The 17449-nt window shown below is 55.4% G+C and overlaps 1 protein-coding gene across 1 annotated transcript; it reads left to right on the forward strand.

Annotated features, from left to right (window-relative positions):
* The first annotated feature begins 1195 nt into the window (after nt 1-1195).
* Nucleotides 1196-16470, forward strand: LOC115349654 (uncharacterized protein PB18E9.04c-like). Its single transcript, XM_030034199.2, has 5 exons — nt 1196-1310; nt 11228-11698; nt 12784-13113; nt 13273-13439; nt 14259-16470. The coding sequence occupies exons 1-5, from the start codon at nt 1244-1246 to the stop codon at nt 14301-14303; spliced, it is 1080 nt and encodes a 359-aa protein (XP_029890059.1). The 5' UTR covers nt 1196-1243; the 3' UTR covers nt 14304-16470.
* The last annotated feature ends 979 nt before the right edge of the window (nt 16471-17449 follow it).

The following is a 17449-nucleotide window of genomic DNA, read 5'->3' on the forward strand; positions in this document are numbered from 1 at the left end:
CCCACCTCTGCCAAAGCAGCTCCAGAGAGGGTCAGCGAGGACCACGCTATGATGTGGGGCCCTCAGATGCCTCCAAGGCCCCATGTTCTTGCACCTTACAGGCAGACGAGCCCCAAACCTTCCCATTCTTTCTGTGAGAACTGATGGGGCAGGACAAGAGGGCTCATGCCAGCTGCACCACATGAGGTTGGGGTCAGGGAGGAAGCACCGTGACAAGGGATTTGCAAGGGGGTTTTTGGTCCTTCCAGAGAGCAGCCTGGGCACAGGGTGTCTGCCCGGGTGCCTGGCCACCACCAGCTTCATAATGGGGTTTCTTCTTCAGAAATGCCAACCAGAAGAGAGCGGTCAGACTTTCTGAAGGATGGCTGCTGGCTCAGCCCTCACAATGCCTGCCTGGATGGGGCTGCCCGGCCCCGGGGAGGCTGGGAGGGATGTGGGGCCGGGGGGTGCCCCATGGGCTGCAGGATGCCCTGAGAAACCAGCTGTGGCATCTTGAGCACCCGGCTCAGCCCTGGCCAGGGCAGCATCCAGGGGTGCTTGGAGCAGCTGTGCCCACAGACCCGGGTACCCCAAAACAGTGCAGGGGTCCCACGGCGATGCCCCATGTCGGGCTTGGCCGCTGTCCTCATCCCTGTATGGGGCACAAGTGGGGTGCCAGGCTCAAATGGGGGTGCCAGGGGCTACGCGGGACCAGATTGGGGGATAGTGAGGGCTTGGGCCAGGGTCACTTGGGCTGGGGTCACTTGGACCAGCATGGGGTGACAGGGTGGTGCAGGACTGGACCGGGGATGCCCGCGACAGGGAAGGACCGGACTTGGGGCGCCCTGCTTGAGCCAGGGGTGACTGGTCCGAGGGTGCCGGGGCCGGGGCGGGACTGGACCAAGAGTGCCCTGCCCGAACCGGGGGTGCCGGGGACCAACCGGCGATGCCGGGGACGGTGCCGAACCGGACCGAGGGTGCCGGCGACCGAACCGTGACCGCACCGGGAGTGCTCTGCCCGAAACGGAGGTGCCGGGGACCGGGACCGGGAGCGGCGGGGACGGTGCGGGGCCGGACCGGGGATGCCGAGGCCGGACCGGCCGGGGGTGCCGGTGGTGCCGGGAGTGGGGGGGGGTGGCGGCGGCCCCCGCCCCGCGCCTCCGGGGCCGGGGCTGGACCACGTGCCGCCCGCCCCGCCCCGGCCGCCGTCCCGCCCCGGCGCCGCCCCGGTGCCGCCGGCGGAGCCAGCGCGGATCGGCCCAGCATGGAGGGGACGCGGCGCGCCCTGCTCCGCCTCGCCGCCGCTTGCTGCCTGCTCTGCGCCCTGCCAGGTACCGGGGGCGGCCGCCCGAGGGGTAGCGGGGCGGCCCGGGGGGTCCCGCCCGGTCTCGCCGCGGCGGGGAGCGCGAGCGCCGGGGGCGGCCGTCGGGGCAGCGCCGGGGCCCCCGGGCTCCTCCGCCCGCTGGTGGGGCTGCGGGAGGAGGGTCTGGGGAGCCCTCCCCGGGCACGGAAGCCTCCGGGGAGCGGCGCCCCGGGCCCGGCCCCGAAACTCGGGCGAAGTGCCCACGGCCCCGGGCGCCGTCGCCCCGGCGCCGCGCCGGTAAGGTCGCCCGGGGATGCTCGGCGGGGGGCCGGCGGGGGGGGGAGGGAGGCCGGCGAGCCCCGCGCTCAAGGCAGCGGCGAGGCCGCCCGCCCCGGCCTTGCCCGTACAAGGCAGCTGCAGGCAGCGCTCGCCCCGCGGGAGCTGCTCCCCCGCCGGCGGAGCCGGGCCGGTTTCAGCTCCCCGGCCCAGCGGGGAACCCGAGGGGATGCGCGGGGAGGGGAGCAGCGAGCCCGGAGCCGCTCGCCCACCCACCGGCATCCGGCCCTGCGAGCCCTCTGCCTCCCACCCTGCAGCTCTCGGGTGCCTACGAACCGCCGCGGAGCTTCCCACCGAGGGGACCCCGGACAAAGCCCGAGCTCCGCCGCCTGCCTGCAGGCACGGGACGCCCGTCCCGTCGTGCTGCGGGAGAGGAGGCGATGCCGGTGTCCGGGACGGAGCAGGAGCCAGACCCCGGCCCCAGGCAGCCTCTCCCAGGCTGTATTTCGGCTCGGCTCCATGAGCAACACGTCCCCACGTGGGCAGGCGCAGTCTGCAGCGTGGCGCTGACAGCCCCGGCCACCGACACGCCGCCGAGCCCTGCCGCGTGGCCGGGAGCGTGCCCCGAGTCGGGGGGCTGTCGCCATCCCCCGTGACCCTGGCAATGACAAAGTCTGAGCTGGCACTTAGGGGCTTGCCTAGGGCTCGGGAAGCGAACACGTTTCCTCTTCTTTGCAGCTGAGAAAAAAACCCCTTGGCCAGACCCTGCTCAGATCGCAGCACTGTGACGGCAGCAACAGAGGTTGAGGCGTGACACATAGAAACTCGGTTTCTTATAACTAATTGGGCTGGTAAAAACCTAGCTTAGGTGCCTGTGGGGCCAAGCCCCGGCAGCAAGAGCAGCGCTCAGGCTGAGATTTTGGGTGCCAGATGCAGTTTGGCTGGGTTTGAGGCTGAGCACGGGGAAACAGTCTCAAACCAGCCCCCTTTATGTGGGCGAAGCCTCGGGTAATGCTGCACTCCCCGTGCGAGGGTGGCTGCGCTGTGACGGGGTGCGGGGAGGTGAGCAGCCACTGGCAGAGGAACAACTCGGGATTTCTGTTGCTGAGAGGAGGAGGAGCTCAGGGTTGCCGCTGGCTGTGTTGGCCCCGTGTCTCCCAGTGTTTCCAGTCCCCAGCACCCTGGGGTACCTCCAGGGAGCCCCCTGCCCCAGCTGGCTCGTAGGAGCCCTCTCGCTACAAAGTCCAAGACTCTAACTGCTGGAATGTACCAGAATTAAGGTTGCGCTGTGTTTTTCCTGGGATCTTTCGTGCTTAGTGTCCCAATCCCAAAGTACCTTCACAGCCTCAGGAAATGGCACCTATGCAGCTGGCCTGACCCTTGTCCTCATGGCTTTTGGATCCACTAGCTAATCCCAGCCACAGTTGCGAGAGCAAATGTTTTGTGAAAATAGATGGCGTGGAAGAGAAGCCACCAATAAAAAAATGCCCCATGGCGAGCACAGCCCTTAATGAGGCACCAGAGAATCCCAGCAGGACAGTGATGGGGGAATGGAAAGGTTCACCTAGAGATTGGCCCCAAAGTTGACAGTCCCTAGACGAACCCTTCCATAACAGGGTTCGTCCCAGCTCCGTGAGCTGGTCTCTGCCCTGCTCCTGGTGCAGATCCCCTTTGCCCCCCATGTCCAGCAGCCCCTGCTCCCACTCCCCGGCCAGGTTTGCTGCAGGGAGGCAGAGGGGCTCGGGCTGCCATGTCCCCCACGGTCTGCCCACCCCAGCCTCTCAATGCAGCCTTTCTTCGCTGCCCGCGGAAATCCACTTCCTCCAGCACCATTAGCCTTACAAATAAAACCCCGGAGTAATTTTGGTCTGGGCATTTTGCTGCCTCCCCCTCCCACGCCGAGCTGCCTCGCAAGCAGAGGGGACAGCACGGGGCTGGGAGTGGCGCGAGCGCATAAAGCCCCGTCTGTCGGGGCCCCGGGGCCGTGCACACAGGCGGGCAGTGTGTCCGCTTGCAGAGCCCCACAGCCCATTTGCCGTGATTTTTTTCCCCTTGTTTGCTGAGGGGGAGTGTATGGACCCAACCCCACCCTGGCTGGACGGCTCCAGCTCTCTTGCACCCAGAATCAAGCCACAGCTCGGTCCTCTCCTCAGGGCGGTACCTCCAGCTGTGTGGGGTAACCACCGACCCCAAGCCCCTTGCCCAGCCCCATCACGCCGTGCCGTCGGTCTTCGAAGCCATTTCTGCACGTGGTCTTCCCCCAGCCCCAGGTGCAGGGTGGATCTTGGCTCCCTGCTGCCCTTCCAAGGACTGACCCGGTGGGCAGGGGCGAAACACTCGCCTCCTTCAGCTCCCTTTGCCCCATCCCTCCAGGCAAAAGGGAGCAGGGGCAATCCAAAGCACAGAGACCTCTCTCCCTCCTTCCTTTCCGCTGAGACATTCTGGTTGGGCAGACGCAGTTCTTGCTGCAGGGGTTTCCACGGGGCTGCCTTGCGGTGACGCTGGCAGCCTTTGTCCCCACCGCACTGTGGGGCAGCTCTCATAAGGCTCAGCACCACTTGGGTTTGGAGCCGTGTCCTGAGCCCTGTAGGGCTGCTCAGGGGAGGGCCAGGGCATGTGCTCGCCCTGCATGACCCAAAATGCGGCTACTCAGGGCAGGGTGCATCCTCCAAGGCCCACGGCCCATGAAACCAGCAGCCACACAGCTGGAATGTCCGGGGGGGCTGCTCAGGGCTGGGCAGATTTGCTGATGTCCAGGCTGCCCCCAGCTCATGCCACACTGCACTGGAGACCAGGCTCCCTGCTGACATGGGGCTGCTATTAAGGTAACTGGCTAATTAATTTTCTCCTAATGATGTGCTTCCTCCACTGCAGCTGTGACTCCCAAGGTAAGCAGGGCCAGGACTGGCTGATGCCAGAGCTCCCTGCTGTTGCTGTATTATCGGGATTATGCAGCCCCAGAGAAGGGCAGGCTTCCCAGGCCTTGGGTGCTGTGCATGTCCTCAGCAGCCTCTGGGCAAAGGGGTCTTCAGCACAACGCAGTTCCTCTACCGAGGAACAAAGCAAACAGCGTGGGAGCCTCCTGGGCACCTTCTTGCCAAGCAGGGTGCTTTGTAGCTGCATGCAGCCAGTGGAAAATAACTGGCTGGTGTGACAGTGGTGGCTGAGCAAGGCAGCCTGCTCTCCCCCTTTGCCCTGCCACGGGAATTTGGGATAAGCCCCGTCACCTCTAAAAGGGGCTTCATGCAAACCTGTGGGAAAGCAGTTTCTTGCATCTCTCCCCGCCCCGGCTGGGTGGGGAAGGGCTCACGTGGCGGGGCTAGGCAGAGCGTGCCACCCTGGGGTGCTGTATCCCGCAGGCAGGCGCTTGGGCTGGCACTGCCCCCCTCCCCGGCTCAGGCTCCGGCACCGCTGCGTGCTCTGGGCATGCCTGTGCTGCTTTATGGGTTTTCCTAGTACTGAGGAACCTGTGCTCGGCATTTATGGCGCTGTTTCCAGGGCTGCCCGTCTCTGCTCTCGCAACTCTTGCTCTGCCCGGCTCTGCTATGCCACCGTCGGCTGGTTGTCCCCATCCCAAATGCAGTGCCACCAAACAAGGCGGTAGCACTGGCACGCTCCTGGCTCCCCTTTTTGCTCCCCAGGGGTTCAAGCCTGAGGCCCGGCATCTGCAGATGCCCCGGGGAAGCATCCTCCTGCCTGCCCGGGCAGGTTGGGCGCTGGGCTGTCCCTCCCCAGCACTGTGCTCGCTCAGCACCCCATATCTAATCTGAGCCCCGTCTCATGCTCAGCTCATGGCCACCTGCCTATCGGGCTGGAAGGAGCTTCTCGGTCAGGAGACTCAGTTTCTATTCCTGTCCCTTACCGCAGCCCTTGCTTTGCAATGTGCCTGGCCTGGCAGCTTTCCAGGGCTATGCCGGGTGCTCAGCACCCCCAGTTCAGCCCCCCCAGTTTTGCTGCCTGCGCAACAGGGCATGGCTTAGCTTGCAGAGGCCATGTGGGGTGCAGTGCATTAACTTGCTGCCGTACAAGAGCTCCGCTGTGGTCCCCAAGTGGGCTGCAAGGTCCGATCTGTCCCTGCACCCCAAGCCTGGACTCCTCGCAGCAGGCTGAGCCGGTTTAGCCTCTCTCTGCCGGGATGGGGACAGTCCCGGCATCAGCCCTGGCAGGGAGAGCGCTGGAGCCTGCAGCAAATGCAGCCCAGTGGTGTCCTGCCTCCGTCGAGGTCCTGCAAGGTATCAAACTGGAGCTGAGTTTACAAAGCAGTTGCCCTTCGTGACCAGATCTGCGTCTCTGAGCCTCCCTTCTTTGCAACGAGGATGTTGCTCTACAGCATCCCTGGGTGCATCTGGCACCTACCTGAAGGGCTCTAGAAATCTCTTCTGTCACTTGGGGGTTTTTTTATTCCAAGCTCTGAGTTAAGGAGAAGAGGTCAGGCTTGGCTGGTATCTAATCAGCAGCTACTCCAGTTCTGCTTTTAAACAAAATGAAGAGCCTTGGTTTTAAATCCCACTATATGGTTTTATTTGCATTTATACTCAAGCTCTTTTTCCTTGAAGAGGTTGTTTAATTACCGTTGGTTGGTAACCATAAAAATGTAATAACTGGCAACAAAAGATAATTTCTACACTTAATGGAGTACTTTGCTAAGCAATAGGATATAAGATAATTGCTTAAATACATACAGGTTACAGCTTATGCTGTTACTTTTTAAACATTATATTAATTTTGCATTTTACTAGGTTGTTTGCGACTTGAGCTGTTACACTTAAATGGAAATTGAATTCAGTTAGTGCACAAAAATAGCATTTTAGAAGTGTTTGGGTGCCTTTTCAATGAATCAGAGTAGTGGTTTGACATGCATTCTGTAGGAAGCTGATTTAAGTGAGGTGCTATCCGCAGACAGTGACAGCCTGCGCAGGAGGATACATCTGCACCAGGGAGTCCTGCTCCCACAGGCACTTTTTCTGAAATCCCGGGTGGATCCTTTCTCGTCTTTGTGCCCAGCTCTCACCTGGATCTCTGTGTGCCTCTTCCAGTGGTGACTGCAGCCTGCACCCCGCTGCCCTGCTCTCCCTCCAGCCCCGGCAGCCAGCCTGCTGCTGGCTTCCTTACCTTACGTGGCTCTCCTACATCTCACCCTAAGAGGGATTTTAGAAATGGTGGTAAAGCCTATGTATTGGAGCCAGGTTTGCGTTGACCCTTGGGGAGCTCAGGCTGCTGTTTCTGGCTGAGATAGGAAGGAGGGTGCAGAGGATGCTGCTGGGACTGGGGCAGAAGGGTTGTGGCAAGAGCTCATCTGCAGGCTGGTCCAGCTGAGGCCCTGCTCTGTCTCGCTGCCTTGTTTTATTCTGAGAAACAAATAGATGGTGGGGTGGCTGCTGTGGCAGAGGATGAAGGAGATGTCCCCACTCTGCATGGCTGCCCTGACACAGCAGCAATGCTCTGTGCTGTTTGTGCAAACCTTCCTCAGCCCCTCGCTTGGCCCCAGCCCTGAAACTTGGGCAGGGAGTGCAAAGCAGGAACGGCCCCGTCTCCTGCAGAGCTGGCTTCCTTCACTCCTCTCCGTTATGGCATATTTATTCCATGTCTGCTCTGGAGCTGGTGGGAGCTCGGGCTGATGCATGGAGGTCCCTCAGTGTCGTCATGCAGCGCTGGAGAGGGGCCGAAGCCGTGGGCTGATGCTCAGAACCCTCCCTTCCCTCGCAGAGCAGGGAGCATTTCCCACCCTTGTCCAAGGCAGGGGCTTCTCGGCTGGCTGCATCCCTCCTCCCTTGGGACCGCGCTCTTCCTTCACCCCTCTCGTTTCCCAGACAGAGGTCACTACAGTCAGCACTGTCTGATGGGAGCTGCCGCTCCAAATCCACCAGCCCTGCCCTCATGTGGTCTGAGATCACTGGTTCTCACCATGACTGAGCCTGATGGTTAGCGCAGACTCGGGGCAGGAGTGGGGCTATAGCCAGGGGACCGCCAGCCAGCTCTGCTTTAGCAGGCACTGCAATGTAACCAAAGCACCCTTGGTTCCCCATCAGGGAAATGGAGATGCTGTTATTATCAGAGCTCTTGCTTGCAGCTGGTCCTGCTTCTTCACTTGCAGTACGGTTGTAGTTGCTTTACACCCTGGATCTGAGGGTGACTGCAGCTTCACTAGCTGTCTTGGGGTGCTGCAACTGTCAGGCCTTGGAGGATCCCAGAGCAGGTGAAGCATCCACACTAACTCCTTCCCTTTCCACCTGAGACAAGAGGGGCATGGTTCCCTCTTGTCTGCAGGAGCTGGTGAGGGCGATGCCTTAGGCAATGCAGCCACAGCCTCCCTGGCATGTGGTGCAGGAAGCGGAGCTCCTCCAGGAAGACGCCAGAGTAACGAGCTCTGACCTGCATCTCTATAAGTAACTAATAAACAGCTAAAAACATCATCGCTCAGCGACTGGAGCAGCAGCGACAGCGCTGGAGCTGGGGATTTTCCGACCTGTCGGGCACCCAGAATCCAGAGCAAACCACAGTGGTTGGACCCTGGAGGATCACAGCTGGCGTGGGGTTCGCTGGGTCTCATCCAACACAGCCAGCCACAGCGGCTTCGCAGCAGAGCTGTGGTCTCCCTCACTGTACTGCAGAGTTTGCACCAGAGCTGGGTGGGAATGGGTTGCCCGTTTGGGTGAGAAAACTGTGGGAAACAAAGTTGTGGCATTGCAGCAACGATGTAGCAAATCTTAATGCAAGACCCTATGGGGGAGTAGTATTATTTTAAAACAAAACTGAATTAAAATTCATTAGTGCTTGCACTCCTAACATCCACACGCTCACAAGCACCAAGTTGCACCTATTGGGTATTTCCCCAGGTGCTTTGCTTGGTGACTGTGTGCTGGCTTTGGATGTGCCCTTACCCCTTAGGAGCTGACAGATGGTGAGTGATCTTTTGTCTCTTTGTCCCCGAGTGATCAGGATTTACTCACTGTCCTTTGTTTCCTTGTCCATCTTAAGGCTCTTGCCTTGTTCTCTATCTTCCCCCCATCATCTCTTAATGGCTTGAGTCTTTGTGTTAGCCTGGTTTAGGCTCTCCCTTTTTTGCAGGCTCTCCTTTGTTGCCTGAGCTGGGTGTGCTGTGATGTGCTGGGCTGGATGACCCGCTAATCCAGGTGCCATCAACACCTGCCACGCTCAAAGGCCTCTGAGCCGGTGCCCTGCTGCCCCAGTAGTTCCCCTTCCTGCTCCATCCCTGCCGATTTTAACATCTCTTCTGCAATTCTCTACAAACCAGGTTTTACACACCACAGTGCTGTGTTACACCAGACCTGGGCTGGCTGCTGCTACAGCACAAGCCTTTCTGCAATGGTCCTGATACATTCCTGTAGGATGCAGGGCTGGAGCAGCCTGTCCGCCTGGGCACCGCTTCCTTGGCGGTCACGGACACCGGGCAATTCTGCAGGAAGGAGCCGTGTGGCTACTTATGGAGAGAAGAGCTTAGGGAACTACTACTCCCACTAGCTCTCCTTCTTGCAGACTGGGGGGAGCTGCTTGTCCTCACAAACCTTCCTGCCCCACAGCACCTCCTGGCAGGGGTGCCAGCTCCTGACACTGTGGGGAGGTGCCCTGGCATGTAGGACCGACTCGTCTGCCTTCCCCCTGGCTTTCCTTTCCTAGTCAGAAACTGGCACAGCTGTTTCGGAGGTGCTCAAGCCTTTGTGCATGACAGCTCTCCCGAAATCTTTCCTACACGTGACCCCGATCACAGCTTGCCACCCCGTGGGGGGCTGCCCCAGGCACAGGCCAGCTATGCAAAGCAGCACGTAGCCAGGCTCGCCGCTGGCCGGGCACCTGGCCACCACCTTTCCTGTTTACCCCACGGTGACAGTGCAGCTCTGTGTGCGTCTCTTGCTACGTAGGAGCAGGTAGTCGGGTGTTGACAGAGCATCTGCCAATGCCCAGCTGGGATCCTTCAGCGTTGCCCAGCACAGGCTCTGGAGCTGCTGGGATCTCACCCAGCAAGCAGCACACTGAATAGCAATGCTGGGTTTAGGGCTGGAAATTGTCACATGAAGAGCTGTGAGCTTTGGTGCCTGATCCCAGGAAACACAGTGCTCAGCTCTTTTCCTTCCAAGTGTTACTCGTGTAAGCGTATCCTATGCCTTAACTCCATTTCAGAGAGGAGCTTGCTTTGTTCAGAGGCATGTTGTGGCCACGGACAGCTGGATCCAGGCAAGGCCAAAGGGACCATCACTTACGCCTTCGGTCTTCATGTTTAAGTTGCCCCAGCTGGGGCTCCCCTTGAGAGCTTGTTCTCCAAATGTGCCGAGCGGGGTTGTGCTGCCTGCTTGTGCATCCCCCACGGGAGCCCTCCTGGGACTGGGGCCCTGGGCCGGGGAAGCACAGCTCCGTCAGGCTGCTTCAAGGTTTTGAATTTTCCAGCTGGCCGGGGTACTGTGAAAGTCTCCTGAGGGAGACGTATTGTGTCTTTTTTTAGGGCCTGTTAAGTGCTGTAGCTGGAGAAGAGCTCTGATAACTGTGTCTGTTCTGAAGAGCTTTTAAAAACTGCTGAGACTTCCCCAAAGCCTTAGTACAAAAGTGGGCTGCTTTGGTGGTGGATGAATGTTTCTTGGTTACGGCATCTGCCTTGGATGCTCCTCCACTGTGAAGAGAATGGACATGAAGATGGATTTTCTTCAATACCTTTATTTTTTTCTGTAGCTGGCTCATCATGCCTCTGTGGCTTGAGTAGGAACTTGAACAGAAGTCATCAAAATATTGACCATGAGATGTTTTTAAGTTGTCTGGAGATTCCATCCTGATGTGGCTACACTTCCCTGTTTTCTTCCTGTTTACACCCTAAAAAACCCTCACAGGATCCCTGTTTATGAACGGGCAGTGTAAGAGCCTTGTAGTTTTCCTCCTCCCGCATGCTGTTACACCGTCTAATAGCTGTGGATCCAGGGGGGGATCCTTGCTTGCTGCAGGTTCCCGCTAGGGAAGCTGGCCCTGTTTGCTGTGGTGGGAGGCTGAGTAGCTCCCCATTTCTATGACAACAGTCGCACTTTATGGAGGTGATGTGTTCATAAATAGCTCGTGAAGGTGGCTCCCAAAGTACACCACCAGCCCTGTTAACTGTAGTACTCTCTTGCTACCCATTTCACCTTTCCCTCTAGCAGCAAGTCCACACTACTAAGATGACTAGCAATACATGCTTTACCCTTGCCAGCCACAGACTTTTTAAACATCACTTTTCTACACTTCACCGGGTCAGGGGAGCTAGAGGATCTACTTCTACTTTTTCCCCTACTTGTATTTTTTCTGCAATTCTGACTCTTTCTCAATTAACCAAGGAAGACTTATCTAGGTTTCTCACGGAATTAGGTCTCAGGTGGTACTTTTAAAAAAACGAAATCCTCTAGAAAGGTTTAAGAGGTGCTCCAGGGTAGAGGGGTTAGTGATGCTCACCCCACAGAACAGCAGCACAGGGCTTGGGGTGGGGGTGGACAAGTCCCCTAGAGCAGGTCCCTGTCTCAGAGAGGCCAGGAGGACAGAGGAGCTATTTGAACCCCTTCCCCAAGTGTAAACCTGTGCTGGATTTGGAGTTAAGGGGATGGAGAGGTTCAATTCCTGGCCGCCTCCTCTGTTTCTCCTCTCAGTGTGGTATCTCTGACAAACGTCTCAGCATTTCTTAACTCTGTTCCACAGGAGAGGGACAGAAGACAGCAGAGACCTTGGTGTCACCGTCACCTTTTCTTAGCACAGTGCTAACCTCACATCAGCCAAGGGAAGCCTCTGACTTCAGTCCAGTGACTACTGCCATTCCTGAGACAAGCCTGGAGAAAAACTTGACTGCTGCAACACTCAATGCCACTGGAGCCCAAGCTATGGAGATGGAGGATGCCTCCATCCCTACCACCCCCATGGTAGGCACCAAGGCAGAGAGACTGCAGGCTTCCACCACTGCCAGCCCTGGGGACGTCACAGTTGCACAGCATGAGCACCACAACATGAGCTTGTCAGTCAACAGCAGCACTGAAATCCCCTCCCCTCCCCTGACTGCCAGTACCCTGGAAGAAAACCAGCCCAACCACGAAGGCACAGAGCCTTTCAGCACAACTGAAGAAATGGATGACGCCACCAGTGCAACCCCCACGCTTCCTCTGAACAGTGTGCCGGGTGAGGTTTTGCCTTTACTGCCTGTGCAGAAAGTCCTGCCCCGAGGATGCGCAGCCTGGAAACTTCTGTGAACTCTCATGGGAACTGGAGAGAGGGAGAAAAGGGGGATGAGCCATTAAGCACAGCCAGTTCAGTGGGACTGACTTGCAGAGGTGCTGTTGGTTCAGCATTCTCTTTGCAAACCCCATTAATTATGGTATTAGTTGTGCTGGCTGCTTTCTGATGAGGACATTGATTGTGTGCAGGGAAGTCCTTTATACATCTCACCCAAAACAACATGCTTCAGCAGTGCTGCCCAGCTAGGCTCTTCCTGCACCAGGGCTGGGGGCTCAATAGGAGCCTTCCCCGCTGCCTGCAGAACGGGGCAACACACCCTCCCTTAACACAAAGCATGGAGATGGGCAGGCACAAGCATCAGCCCATCCATCCCTGGGCAACCATGGGAAGCCCTACCGTACCTTCAGATCCCTCTGGGCAGCATGGCAACTGGCTGTAGGGTCTGTGATCCCAGTCTCGCCCACCTTGGGGCCTGCCAGGCTGTCACACACCCCTGATGCAAGGCAGATATTGATTGACCCTTGATTTGCATGGCGTTCATGCACAACTGCATCATTCGCCCTGGCTTGTATCACGGGGTCCTGCTGTTCTGTGACGCACGGACAGAGCCTCAGGGGATGCTGCTACCCAATCCCTGGACAGCCCCCTTTCTGCTCCCCATAAGGAGGGACGAGAGACCTTTCCCAGTCTCTTGCTCTGGGGTGATGTCCAGCCCTGTGCAGAGCTGTTTGAGGCTTCTCTGTTTGTCCTTTGTCCCCAGAGGACTTGTGGGCCCAGCTGACGTTGGCTGACATTGCAGATTGGCACATATAAAAAACAAGAGGACTTTCTAAGCACTGTGGCTTACAGTGTGGCTCAGCTGTGGCTGCTCTGTAGACCTGCTTGTTTTCCAAAGGGTTGTCAATAAGCTGCTTTTCCTTATAGTCCCAGCAGTCTTCCTCTCAGCCTTGCTTCCATCTCGTTCAGTCCCACAGAACCGTGTGCTTGCACTTTATCCTTTGAAATAACTGCTTGTTCCTATTTTGCAGCAACAACTAACAGTTCTCAGCTGGGGCCTTTTGATGGGCAGACCATGGGGCCTACAGCAGCAAGGTCTGAAACCAGGCCAGCAACAAGCCCTGTGGGTACCACAGGGGAGAGCACCGTGGAGCCCAGAACCTCCTCTGCTCCCATCTTCACCATAGGGAGCACATCCTCTGCTACCACCTCCAGTACTGTGACAGTGAGGCCCCTTGTGACCAGCTCCATGTCTACCAGCACAGCTGCCACCCCCAACGGCACATCTACACTGGAGCAGTCATTAGAGCCCATCCACGAGAAAGCTTCTGTGTTGGATGTTGGTGATGACGAAAATCCAGGTAAATGCTTTGGTTTTGTCCCTGTTCTCACAAAACACGGCAAAGAGTCGGGGCTACCTGAAATTGCCTCTTGGTTGTACTAAGCAGAACCAGAAAAGACAAGGCTTTGCTACCCCTTGAAGGCTCTCCTTTGGCTTCATTCCCTTGGTATTCTTGCAGAGTTACCCAGTTCTCCTTTGGCTGATACAACGAGGGCTGATCCCTTGGTAATCACGGTGATCTCCGTCTTCATTGTCATGGTGGGCATCCTAGGCCTGGTGGGCTTCTTGAGATACCGCCAGCACAACAGCCGCATGGAGTTCCGGCGCCTGCAGGACCTGCCCATGGTGAGTAATGCCTTCAGACCAGACTGACATGGTCTGGCTTGCTACTGGCTGCTTTGCAGTTCCCCTTCTTCTACATTAGCAATGTTTTGGGTATTTGCAGCAGCAAGAATGCTGATCACAACTCCTGTTCCCTCTTAGGTCCCTCTCCTTCCATCCAGGGTTTGAATCAAGACAGCAAGTCTCAAGGTTGGCCACTAAAGAAGCTCTCTGCGTTCCCCTCACTCTGCAGGGGAATGCTAAGAGGTTAAACAGAGAGAGGAGGGGAGCTCCATCCAAACTTCCCCTGAAATGACACCTTCCTAGCCTCTCCTCCTGTATTCTGATATATTTGCTTTGTGACTATGACAAAGCAGATTCTGTGCTCTGTTCCGGGGAGGTTGTCTGTCTGTCTGCGCTTGACCCTTTGGGGATATAAAAAAGATAGGAGGTTTTCAGAGGCTGGATTAGCTTTGGGGAAGCTGCAACTAACTCACTGCGCCTTCTGGGACAGAGGAGTACTGCTTCCCTTCTGCAGCTAGCAAGCAAGCTGATGCTGTTTCAAGCTGAGTGGAGTTGTCCGCAGCCAGGGTTTTCCATATCTCTGCAGCAGGCAGGCTCTTCCTGCATGCACCTCTTCTCTCCAAAAGCTGCAGCGGGAGGGGAGAGTGGCCGTCCAAAGATCCAGGAACTGCGCAGGGACAGCATTTAGGTGGATTGCAGATGGCCACACTGTGACAGTGTGGATGAGAAGGCTGTGCTGCCTGCACAGCACTCTTCCAGGCTGGGACTGTATGCCATCGTGCAGACATCTCATTAAAGCACGCTCTTCTCTGCTTCTAGGATGACATGATGGAGGACACCCCTCTCTCACTCTACAGCTACTAGGCAACCAGGCTGTGCTCTGCCTGGCCGGCTGAACTTCCCAGAGGAGAAGGCCTTGAGGACTTGGTCCCAGACGATCTGCTGAGGAATGAGGGGCTGTGATTTGCACACAACTGAAAGATCCTTTTCAGATGGCTTTTGATTTTAGACATTTTAAATAATTCAATGTTGACGTTTTTATGCTGGGAATCAGAGCCCAAATCTGGCCCTTTCCTCCAGGCTCTCCTCAAATGCCCTGAAGAGGTGCCTCCTCCTTTTAGTGTGGTGACCAATTAGCCAAGACAACCTTTGCCATCATGTTCTGCATGGATCTCTTCTGTCCATCTTGGCAGCTGCTGCTTTCAAAGGAGGTGGGCAAGTGATCCATACAAGAGCTTTTAACACTGGTGGTGTCAGCACAGTGCTAGCAAAGGAGACTGCTGTTTTCTGAGGGAGCCAAGGGTGTGGAAATCAGTTCTCTTGGGCTCCCTCTTGTTCTGTATTTTTAAGGTTGTTTGTTTTGGGTTTTTTCCTGCACTTTTTTTTGTTCCTGTTTCAGCTTTAGTCCTGGGATTGGCACTGCCCATCCTGAAACACCTACCAGGAGGACGACAGACTGCTCTGCTTCCTTCCTACATGCATACCTTTTCTCTAACCAGGGAAAACAGTTTTGTGGCCACTGGAGAAGTGCCCTTGCTACTTGATGTTGCTTTGAAATTGCTGGGAGGAAAATGAACATAATTTTAGCTTAAGAGGGCTTGATAGGACTCAGTCTATTGCCAGTTAGACACACTAATCTGGTCTCACCAAAAGTAGGAAACTGTGTCTTCTATACTTGATGCTTTCAGCATATGCATAAACTCCTTGCCCAGGCTCAGTAAATGCTTTAGTCCATTCCCCTGCCTGGATTGACACATGCCTTTCCTCAGGTACCTCCCATTTTGCTGCTAGCATCTGGTTGCTGAAAGTTGTTGTACAAAACTAGTACTGCACTCTCCCTCCTCTGCTATGCAAGGTCAAAGCTCCTTTACCTTCTAATATTGGTCTTTGAGCCAGTTGGTGTCTTGTCATGAGGACAGATCCTGGATGTAGGTGCCTTCCTCCCCTTCCCTTTCTAGTTGTTAGGCTGATTAGATTCTGCACTTCTGCCTCAAAATATCACTGCTCTAGACTGCATCCAAGGCTCGTGAGGCCCCTCAAGGAAACCCATGGACCAGAGCCTCTGAGTGTAAGTCTGAGGATCTTTTGGTGCCGTTGCCTCAGAAAGACCAAGAGTGTGCATGACATGAAAGTCTTCATGTAATTAACACTTGCTTCTGTTTTCTAATTCACATTTGACTGCAGGTAAGGAGAAACACATGCCTTCTCTAGAGTGTTTGATTTTTGACGAAGCCAGTTGCTCCCTCAGGATACAGCAAGGGCTAGAGATTATCTACCACATTGCTCTTACAAGCCTCAGTCTCTCCTCTCCTTTCAGTAGCAACACTCACTGACCCCACAAAGGACAGACACCAGGCCTCACTAGCAGAAGTACCTTTTTTTTTTCCAGTGCTGTTATTGCTTGTCGTAGCAGGGAAAGGGGAATTTCCCCTTCAGCAGGGCTCAAATTAGCTGTGAAGCCCAAAGATGGAGCAGAACTGGTCTGGGTCAAATAAATGAACTAGGTAATACAGCAGTTCCTCCTTCCTGTGTTACTACTTCCGAAGTGGCTGACAAACGGCTGCAGTGCAGTTTGGGTTCAGCTGTTGGCTTTGGCCTTCCATCTGTTTATTGTAAGGATGCCCAGTAAAATAGGGAAGAAGGGTTGGTTCTCTCCTACTATTATTGCATGAAAACTAAAGGGCAATTGTCACAACTCCAAAGCTTTTGTATCAAGCATTGTCTGCACAGAGCAATCTCCCTAGCTACAGACTTGTTTCCTCTGCCAGAGGGCAGGGTGCTACTGGTTTTTGGCACAAAGAGAGGCAAGTTAGTGGTGGAAAACAGAACTCCATCCTGGCTGGAACTGGTGCAGGCTGGCATAGCTGGAAAGTGTCTCTGCACACAACCGAAAGAGCGGGGGCTGGTTGTTCTGGTTTCCCATGCATTGCTGTCCAGGGGAAAGGGGTGAGGAAGAAAACTCGCCCAACACCAAAGTGCAACTTTCTTTGTAAAATATGTTAATAGTGGATTTTTTTTTCTGCAATAAAGTTACAAATGCCAAAGGTGTCCCAGTCCTCATATTTTCATTGCAAACATCTAACTGAAAAGCTTTTGTAGATCACAATGAACCCTGTGATAGATAAACAGCAGCAGTTTGGGGTAGAAACACTCACAGAGCTGATACTAGTGAAAATGCCAGACAGCTCTAAACCATAGCTCTGAGGGTTCAGAAGGACACCACCCCCTGCTTGTGTTGCTTCTTGTCAGGGTCATTCCCTGTCTGGGTTGACTGAGATTAATTTCTGTACGGTCAAATCAGATGAAAGCTGTCTCAGCGAACCACACTAGACCAAATAATCTAACATACACCTTTAGACTCTCTTCCTTTGCCTCTGATTGAAGATATCCTTATTCTCATCTGTTGTCAACTGTAACCATGAACTCTATGTGCAGAAATATCCTGAAAGCCAGCCTAATCCAAACCTAATTAGCATCATCTGTCATGCTTCTTTCTATAGTACAGAAGACAAAGCAAACTGAAAGTCATATAGTTCTTTTTGTTTAGCTTTATAGCTGTTTTGAAGTCTTCCCTTTGGAGCTCAGACCCACAGGGAGGGAAGCACTCATAGTTTGTTTCAAAAGCCCAGCTCTTGCTACAGACCTGATAAGAGTCTCTCCTGAGTTAATAGTCTCTCCTAGCTGTTACAATACTTATGCAAAATCATCCAGCTCATATCACAGACTGTTTGTGTTACAAAACTTTCTACTGCAAAAACAAAATATGGTGAGTAAAAGTACTTGGTCATTTGGCATATGCTGTTTTTGAAGGAGTTCCCACGTTATCTAGAAAAGCAAATCCCTGGAAGATCTAGAGCAAGAGGAGAGCAAACAAAGACTTCTGAGCCTAGCAAAGTGCTTGCTGAGTAATCTGAAGACTTGGGGGTGAACTCTAAACCCTGCAGAGATTTCAGTCCTGTCCCAACATACAACCATACAGAACAGAAGAACTAAGTAACGGAACAAACATG

The sequence above is a fragment of the Aquila chrysaetos genome, chromosome 12, assembly GCF_900496995.4.
Source record: "Aquila chrysaetos chrysaetos chromosome 12, bAquChr1.4, whole genome shotgun sequence".
NCBI lineage: Eukaryota > Metazoa > Chordata > Aves > Accipitriformes > Accipitridae > Aquila > Aquila chrysaetos.

Coding starts and splice junctions, on each gene's coding strand:
- LOC115349654 (XM_030034199.2), top strand. CDS start 1,244: ATGGAGGGGACGCGGCGCGCCCTGCTCCGCCTCGCCGCCGCTTGCTGC. Junction 13,114..13,272: donor TGGTGATGACGAAAATCCAG/GTAAATGCTTTG, acceptor GTATTCTTGCAG/AGTTACCCAGTTCTCCTTTG. Junction 13,440..14,258: donor GCCTGCAGGACCTGCCCATG/GTGAGTAATGCC, acceptor CTCTGCTTCTAG/GATGACATGATGGAGGACAC.